Source organism: Crocodylus porosus, unplaced genomic scaffold (genome assembly GCF_001723895.1).
Source record: "Crocodylus porosus isolate Cpor-Errol unplaced genomic scaffold, CroPor_comp1, whole genome shotgun sequence".
Taxonomy (NCBI): domain Eukaryota; kingdom Metazoa; phylum Chordata; order Crocodylia; family Crocodylidae; genus Crocodylus; species Crocodylus porosus.
The window spans coordinates 1,086,644-1,095,159 of record NW_017728904.1 but is presented as its reverse complement, the minus strand read 5'-3'; the positions used below and the strand labels follow the sequence as shown (position 1 = coordinate 1,095,159).

Genomic DNA, 8,516 nt, shown 5'->3' with positions numbered 1-8,516 from the left:
GGGAGGGCTAGAGGGAGTGCGGGGCCGCCCCTGGGCCGGACTGCCCCTGGTCCCTGTGCAGGCAGGGCAGGGCAGGGCAGGGCGGCGGCTTAGCGCGGCAGGGAGACAATGGGAGCCTTGGCCCCAGCATAGCGGCCCCCCCGGGGGCCATGCGGGCGGCTCCCCGCCGCCATGGACCTGCTGCCCCGCACCAAGTACAGCCACCTGCGGGAGTCTGCGTCCTTGTCCTCGCTGGACGAGGTGCCCGGCTTCTCTGCCTCGCCCGGCTCCGGCTCCGGGTCCTCTGGCTCCCCATCCTCGGCACCTCCCAGCCCTGTGCACCCGGCTGATCTCTCCTCCGGCTCTGAGGACTCGCCCACCACCCTCTGCTCCTTCTTTCCTAAAATGGCCAACCTGAAGCTGGCCAACCCTGCCAGCCTTCTCAGCCTGCGTGGCTTCTCCGCCAGCCCCCTCCGAGATGAGGCGCCTGCCGAGCCCCTGGCCCCTGCAGGCACCAGCACAGGCTCAGTGGGGCCCCTTGCCCTCTGTCCCCAGGATATGAACAAGCTGAGCTGCGGCAAGAAGACGCGGGTGGAAGGTGGCCAGCTGGGGGGTGACGAATGGACCCGGCACGGCAGCTTCGTCAATAAGCCTACCCGCGGCTGGCTGCACCCTGACGACAAGGTCATGGGCCCCGGCGTCTCCTACCTCGTCAGGGTGAGTGTAGGCACGGAAGGGTTGGGGCGCGTACCCTGCCAGGTAAGGGCATCATCCTGGTGCACCAGCATCGCTGCCATGCTCCTGAGACAGCCCAGCATGAGCCCCCAGCTGTGCCTCTTCCATGCTTAGCCCTTGCTGTGCTGTTCCCCCAGCTTGCCGTGGGGATCCCCGGCCTGAGGGTGTTCCCAGGAGGCTGGGGTTGGAGTCCCCCATGGGGCAGCTCTGCACTAGGGGTGGGGGGAGCCTAGCTAGCTGGTCACTCCCATGCCCAGCCCAACCCTCTCTCTGCGCCCTCACTCCTATCCTGGCTGTGCTGGACGGCATTGGTGCTGGCGGGGCAGCCCAGGGAGGGAGGAACTTGCAGGTTTCCGGTGCACCAGCCTGTTGCATGGCCCTGCTGCTCCCTGAGCCCAGCTGAGCTACAGCTTCCTCCCCAGGGGCATGACCTGCCCTCCAGCTGCCAGTTCCTCTGCAGGTTTTCTTCCCCTTCCTTGTAAGTTTGGGACAACACCTCCCCTGCCCCAGGTCTCACTGTGCTGGCATTGTGCATGCCCCCGCTAGCTGGGGTCCATGGGGTGGGGTGCATGGGATGCTGCAGGGGTGGGGCCAGCCAGGACACAGGCTCCATGTCCCCCTCGCTCAGCATTCCTGTGCAATCTGATGCACTACCCAGGGGTGAGGGCACCTCGCACCCGGGAGCCAGAGCCTGGGAGGCTACTCTGGATCTGCTAAGCAGGAGTAGGAGGAGGCAGGAAGGAGCCTTGAAAGCCCCAGATGGGCAGGGGGGCTGGTGCCGTCCTGGACCCTTTGACCTGTGGGGGCAGCAGCGTCCAGGGTGCTCTGGGGTTGCCCCCTCCCTGGGACAGGGTGCAGAGCTCCCCAGGCTGCTCTTTGGCCCAGTCAGCTGCACGTGCCGCTTGCCAACACCCCAACCAGGGCCAGAGGCTAGGCCTGGTGACAATGTCTGGTGCCTCCCCTTGGCACCCAGGGCCCCAGGATCTGGCTGTCCCACCAGAGAGCGTGCTAAGCCAGGCTGCCTGCCAGTTTAGGGCACAGGTCCACCAGCACCTTAGCTCTGCCAGGGGCGTGCCCTGCCCATGGGGCAGTCCTGCCCATGCCTCTGCTGGCTCTGGCCAGCCACCTATGGCAGCCTCAGCAGGGCCCCATGGGGTCAGGGCAGCACCATGCATGACCCCAGTGCAGCTGTTGGTCTGGCCCTTTCCTGTGTGCCTCCAGCTGTCAGTGGTGAGTCAGAGCCTGCCAGCAGTGCCACCTCCCCAGCACTGCCCAGGGCACGAGGACAGAGTGTGGGCATTTCCACCAGCTCAGATGGGGCTGTAAGAGGACCTGGCTCAGGGCAGGCACACTGTCCCCCGCGCCCAGCGCTGCCTAGACCCCCTCAGCTGACCCAGCTCTTGCCTCCATGCAGCTGTTCAGCCCTGGGCACTGGGCAGCTACCCTCCCCTCAGCCATGACTCTGGGAACACTGGATTTTCTAGGAAACAACTTCCTTCCAGCACAGTGCAGAGGAAGCAGAATGGGGAAGCGTCAGCAGGCAGAGGTGGAATTGCTGCCCCAGGCGAGAGGTTTTGCTGAGGCAGACCTAGCCAGAGCTCGCGGCTGAGTCCTGGCTCCCAGGATTCCCAGCCCTGCCCTTCCACCTCCTCCCTGGGCTGCCCTGGGCTGGGCATGTACAGTGACAGGGTACTGGCTGGGGGGCCCAGGAGCGAGGCCTGGCCCAGACCAGAGCACCCCCAGGGCCAGCCTGCACCCCCAGCACCTGATAGGGGGTTGGTGCCCCAGTGCAGGGCAGCAGACTGTCATGGGGGGAGGTGGGGAGCCCCCCAGCAGGACCACTGTGGATCCCAGGTCTCACGCAGTCTCTCTTCCTCCCCTCCCCCCACAGTACATGGGTTGCGTGGAAGTTCTCCAGTCCATGAGAGCACTGGATTTCAACACCCGGACTCAGGTCACCAGGTGCGTCCTCAGGGGTGTGGCGGTGCCTGTGGTCATGCAGCTGCCATGGCCCTCAATGCCGGGTGGGATGGGGCAGATCACAGCCCAGAACTGGGTGGCCATGTGGAGCCCAGGGGAGAGGCCAGAGCTGGAGCTGGGCAGGCTGTGGTGCCATGCTGGGGTCGTAGTGGCAGCCGAGCTGTCTGCAGCTACGGAGGAGGCTGCCGGGAGATCGATGTGCCTGTCAGCGGGCCTCAGCACAGCCAGACAGGAAGCATCCGCACAGCTCCATCAAATATTAACGCACTCGCTTCAGCCTCTCTTGGCCCTGCATCTGGCTCGGCCCTGTTGCACCAGCGGTGGGAGCAAGTGTGGGGGATCCATAAGCTGGGGGTGTCCCTGCCTCCCCTAGGGTGTGCACCCCAGGGCCAGCAGCTGTGGCCATGGCAGGCTGAGCAGGGGTGGGCCCTGGCACCAGCCCCATCCCAGTCCCTCAGTGCAGCTCTCCTCCTCCTCCACCAGCTGGGTCTGGGGAGGAGGGGCTGCCTGGGTGGTGGGTGTGGATGTAGTTGACAGATTGTCCCTGGCAGGGAGGCAATCAGCCTGGTGTGCGAGGCAGTGCCCGGAGCCAAAGGAGCTGTGCGCAGAAGGAAGGTGAGGCACAGACACTGATGGGGGGCTGGAGTGGGACTGACGGGTGGTGCTGGGATCTGGCTTTGACCTTGGCACCAGCCTGATTGCATTGTGGGGTGAGGGGCTGCCCTATTGTGTCCTAGGGGGTCCTGGACTTGCCCAGGAGGTGGGAAACTCCCACCCCTTCTCACTGCAGAGGGCTGAGGCCCTGGGAGAGCTTCCATCCCCACTCAGCACTGTCCAGACATTGGGGCAGGTGCTTAGTACTGGCACCGATGCCTAGGCATCATGCTGCATGCCAGATGGGCGGCAGGTGCCCTCCCTTCCACTGCGCCTCCTTCACACACTGTCCCTCTCCCTCGTAGCCCTGTGGCCGCTCGCTCAACTCCATCCTGGGCAAGAGCAACCTGAAGTTCGCTGGTATGCCTATTACCCTCACCATCTCTACCAGCAGCCTCAACCTCATGGCCTCTGACTGCAAGCAGGTGAGAGCAGGGCAGATTCAACCCAGGGACCCACAGACAGGCAGGACTCCTGTGTTCTCTGCCATGGAGCCTCCCCTGACCTCTCGGGCTCAGTAGGCAAAGCCCCTGGGACAGGCTGTGACTGCCAACTCCAGGGGCTGAGCAGGTCTGGCCACAGTGCTGTAGGCTGCCTCTGACAGCTCCTCTCCTTCCTGCAGATCATCGCCAACCACCACATGCAGTCCATCTCCTTCGCCTCTGGGGGCGACCCGGTGAGTGCAGGGCTGAGCCATGCGGCTGCTGGGTTTGTGGCCTTTGGCCCCAGGATCCCTGTGGGGAGGTTCTGTCTTGAGCCCCTCTGTCCAAGGCTTGCCTGGAGGTGGGAATGGCTCAGGGGCCAGGAGGCCACACACATGCTGGGGCCCAGAGCCCCTGGCCCAGCAGAGCATGGTAGAGACTGGCCCCTGTTCGTGGTCCCCGGCTTCTCATGGGGGCAGGACAGCTGCCTGCCTGGGGAGTCTTTGCTATGGGACAGATGTAGGGGGGTTGAGTATGCACCTCAACACCCTGCCCCACTCCCTCCCTATATGTCCTTCCCCATGCCTGGCCTGGCTTGCCCCTCTCACCCTGCTCTCATCCACAGGATACTGCAGAGTATGTTGCCTACGTTGCCAAAGACCCTGTCAATCAGAGAGGTGAGGACACCAGCTGCGGCACAGCTGGGGGGCGGGAGGGCAGCCTGCTGAGCGTCCTGCTGGCCTGTACGTGACCCTGGTAGTCAAGGTTTTACCTGGGCCTCTTGCTTGGCAGGCACCTCCTGCCATTCCCAAGCTGCAGGGAGTGTCTCGCTCCTGCCAGGAGGCCTTGGGCTGGGCTGGGTGGGGCAAGAGAGGGGTCGTGCTGAGCCCCTCCCTCCCCAGCCCTGCTGTCATCCCACAGCCTGCCACATCTTGGAGTGCCCTGAGGGCCTGGCGCAGGACGTGATTAGCACCATTGGGCAGGCCTTTGAGCTGCGTTTCAAGCAGTACCTAAAGAACCCCCCGAAGCTGGTGACGCCCCATGACCGGTAAGAGTCTCCTGGGTAACCCTATGGCACTGGGGTGGGCCATGGCCTGCTCCATCGGGCATCGTTCATGGGGTGCTCTGCCTGGGCGCGATGGGGCATCCCAGGGCAGGGACACCCCATGCTGGAAGAGTGCAGCACACAGGTGGTCCAGTGACGCCCTGCATCTCCCCTCCCCAGGATGGCTGGATTTGATGGCTCAGCCTGGGATGAGGAGGAGGAGGAGGCCACGGATCACCAGTACTACAATGACTTCCCTGGCAAGGAACCGCCCATTGGGGGTCTGGTGGACATGCGGCTGCGAGATGGCGCTGGCGCAGCCCTGACACCCAACCATTTGGGGGCTACGCTGGTGAGCTGTACCTGGCCAGGCACATGGGTGGGGGCAGGGAGACACTGTGTGGGTGAAAAGGATGGAGATGCCTCTTGGCCCAGGGCTTGGGCACACCGAGGGCATGGGGCCAGGTTCGTCGGGGTGTCTCGGCACAAGGGGCTCAGCAAGCTGCTGCTGACACGGTGGGGGGCAGGGCAGGGAGCCACTGGGGTATGAGTGTTGGGAGTTGATCCCCAGCTTACTTGCTCCCTGCTCCCCTCCCACAGCCCGTGGGCCAGGTGTCTGGAGGCGACTACGAGACCCGGAAGCAGCACCCTCCCGCGCAAGGTACATGCCAGGGAAGGCATTGTCCCCACCTGCCTACCCAGTGGCACCTGGCTGGGCACAGACCTGCCTGTGTCCTGGCAGAGGATGTGGGGTCCCTTATCTATCAACCCTGACCACCACATGCCTCCCTCTGTAGCAGGAGGGCAGGCTGAGCACTGAGAATGTGACTGTGTGGCCGGGGGTGTCAGGGCCAGCATTGAGTAGGGCGGGCAGCCATCACTACTTTGTCAGGAGTACCCCAGAAAGCACAAAGCTGGCGCCAGGGGCAGAGCACCCACTGCATCTGGCAGCAAGCCTGCCTCCCCCTCTGCGCTGTGCTGGGGGCCTGGGAGCAGCCCTGCAAGCCATGAGGCCCGTGACATCTGGAGCCTCATCCCTGCTCCTGGAGCAGTCTGCCCAGTTGATGCCCATCTCTCCACAGGACGGGAGAAGCTCCCTGCCCTGGCCGGGGGGCCCGGGCGCCCTGACCTCTTCGATGACCCATCCTATGTCAACGTGCAGAACCTGGACAAGGTGCGCCAGGCCTCCGCCACCGGCCTCCCTGGCACCTCCAACGGTAGCACCCAGAGGGACCTCTTCGACATGAGTGAGTGGGCTGGGCTGTGGGGGTGGGAACATAGGGAGCCTTGCTGGGAGGCATGGGGACCCCAGGGGTTCAGCCCCTGCCCTGTGCTGGTGCCTCTGACCCCTGCCTCGTTCCCCACAGAGCCATTTGAAGATGCTCTGCGCGTGCCACCTCCTGTGCCGGTGGGGCTGCCACCAGCCCAGGTGGTAGCCTCCATGGAAGAACAGTTGCAGCGGGAGCCCTGGTACCACGGGAAGATGAACCGCAAGGAGGCCGAGAAGTTGCTGAAAGTGAATGGGGACTTCCTGGTGCGCGAGAGCACCACCACGCCGGGGCAGTATGTACTGACTGGGCTGCAGGGCGGGCAGCCCAAGCACCTGCTGCTCGTGGATCCGGAGGGAGTGGTGAGTTGGGGCTCTGGGGCTGCAGCCCCTCCTGCAGCCAGGTGTTTTACATGCCTGGACCCAGGGCAGAGCAAAGCTCGCTCCCCTCCTGATTACCCCCAGACCCTGTGCCTGCATCTGCCCCAAGGGATCTTGAGGCCTGGCTGTGGGGGTGCGGGACAGGAGCCCTGCTGCCCCATAGGTGCTACACGTACACCCTGTGGTCTTGGAGGGGGGGAGGTGTGCAACATGGCAGGCTCTGGGGCTGGCTGTGGGCCTCATGGCTACAGCCCCCAGCAGGCTCCTGAGTGGCTCCTCCCGGCCCCACAGGTCCGGACCAAGGATCACCGGTTCGAAAGCGTCAGCCACCTGATCAGCTACCATATGGACAATCACCTACCCATCATCTCCGCTGGCAGCGAGATGTGCCTGCAGCAGCCGGTGGAGAGGAGACTGTGAGGGGTGTGGGGCCTCCCTGCGTGGCCCCGGCCCAGCTTGGCCTGGCCTTTCCCCCCCAACCCCCTCCCAGTGGGGCTCTTGGACTGTGGCTCCATGTGGAACCAAAAGACCTGCCTGTTGGAGCCTGCCTGTCCTCGCAGGGAAGCTCCTGCCAGCCCTGTTGGAGCCTGCCTATCCCTGCAGGGACCTCCTGCCGAAGCTGGGGCCCCTTGGAGCAGGGCCAAGAACTGGGGCCAGAAGCCTGTTCCTGCAGGAGAGGAAGGGGCCTCCTGCCAAAGCACACGCCCTGCCCTACGGCACTTCGCTAGCACCAAAGCCCCTGCCTGTGGCCACGGTCTGCAGACCCCAGCCAAGGCAACACACAACCACATGCGCACGCTCACAAGCGTTAGGGGGCCCTAACGCCTATACATGCGCGCACACACATGCACACACACTGAAGGGAGCCCTCTGCGGGAGGTAGGACTCCCATTCCCTCGAGCCTGTCCCTCCGCCATAGGGGACCCCTGACCTCATCTGTCCCACGCCCCTCTACCCCCAGGTGTGAGGGGCTCCCTGTGCAGGACCCTTATTGCAGGGGTTGGGCACGCCGCTCCCACAAGCTGACGGCTGGGCTGGCCACGCACCTCTAACTGCCCCGATCACTTTACGTATTAACTGTGCCTTGACCCCCACAGGTCCCAGACTCTTATGCAAAGCCACCTGCCCCGGGGGCACAGCCCTGGCCTGAGGCAAGGCTCCCCCACCCCCAGGTACCCCTGGGCTTGCCCCCATCACCCTACACCCCCCTGCCCCCAGCTGCTCTCAGTACAACCCCTGCCACAGTGGCTCCTAGCCGGGCCTGCCCCGAGCAGCTGGGGCCGGGTGGTGGATGGGCCCCATTCTGCCCCAGGAGGAGCCGGAGCCACACCCCAGCCCCGGCTGCCCCGCGGTTGTGGCCGCTGGGTGGGCGCGGGCAGGGTTGACCAGGGCACGTCCCCCTTCCCTGCCTTGGCAGCCCGTGTTGCATGCACCTCGTACTGCGAAGCCAAAGCGTCGCCCCGGCCCCTCACACGGGCGTATTTGTACGGGGCTGAGATACCAAAGCAGCGCGGTTCTTATTAAAGTTGGTATTTCTGTAGCGCGGCTGCGAGTGCTGCTGGTGCGGCGGGGGCTGGGTGCTGTCCCTACCCGGGGGTGTCCCTGTCTCGGGAGGGAGGGGGAAGGACCCCTGGGTGGCGTCGGCACGAGGGGGCGCCCTTCTGCTGGACAACTGGAGGGGATCGGGTGCAGCCCCGCCCCACCGAATGGTTTGTGCCAGTCCCCACCTCCCCAGCGTTAGTGGAACAGTCTGAGTCCTCCCCGCGCGCTGGGCGTGGTACAGCCCTTCCCGACTGCGGAGTGGTAGGTCCCGGTCTCCCGAACCATCGTCCCTAGCTCCAGAGTGGTACATCCTGGTCTCTTCCCCAGCTCCGGAGTGGTACGTCCCTCCCTCAGGCTGGTGGTCGCTCCCGGCCGGCTTCCGGCTCCGCTTCCGTTTCCGGGGCGGGTGGCGCGGGCTCGGAGCGCCCATGGCGGCGCCGCACGCCGAGAAGCTGGAGGGAGGCGTCCCGGGCCCCGCACCGGGGCCGCCGCATCCGCTCCCGCACCCACA

At 65.2% G+C, this 8,516-nt stretch overlaps 1 protein-coding gene across 3 annotated transcripts in view; it reads left to right on the top strand.

Annotated features, from left to right (window-relative positions):
• SHC1 (SHC adaptor protein 1) overlaps positions 1–8,003 on the top strand; it is a 13,585-nt gene extending 5,582 nt beyond the window's left edge. For 2 of the 3 annotated variants that reach the window (XM_019556810.1, XM_019556811.1), the window contains 12 exons: positions 535–696; positions 2,606–2,676; positions 3,246–3,309; positions 3,654–3,773; positions 3,971–4,024; positions 4,396–4,447; positions 4,692–4,818; positions 4,996–5,167; positions 5,416–5,476; positions 5,898–6,062; positions 6,183–6,445; positions 6,755–8,003. In XM_019556810.1, the coding sequence (XP_019412355.1) occupies positions 535–696; positions 2,606–2,676; positions 3,246–3,309; positions 3,654–3,773; positions 3,971–4,024; positions 4,396–4,447; positions 4,692–4,818; positions 4,996–5,167; positions 5,416–5,476; positions 5,898–6,062; positions 6,183–6,445; positions 6,755–6,883 (1,440 nt within the window). In that variant the 3' untranslated portion in view covers positions 6,884–8,003. Of the gene's footprint in view, positions 1–79; positions 697–2,605; positions 2,677–3,245; positions 3,310–3,653; positions 3,774–3,970; positions 4,025–4,395; positions 4,448–4,691; positions 4,819–4,995; positions 5,168–5,415; positions 5,477–5,897; positions 6,063–6,182; positions 6,446–6,754 lie in introns of those variants that run through there. The other variant, XM_019556809.1, reaches the window with a different exon arrangement.
• Positions 8,004–8,516: the final 513 nt, after the last annotated feature.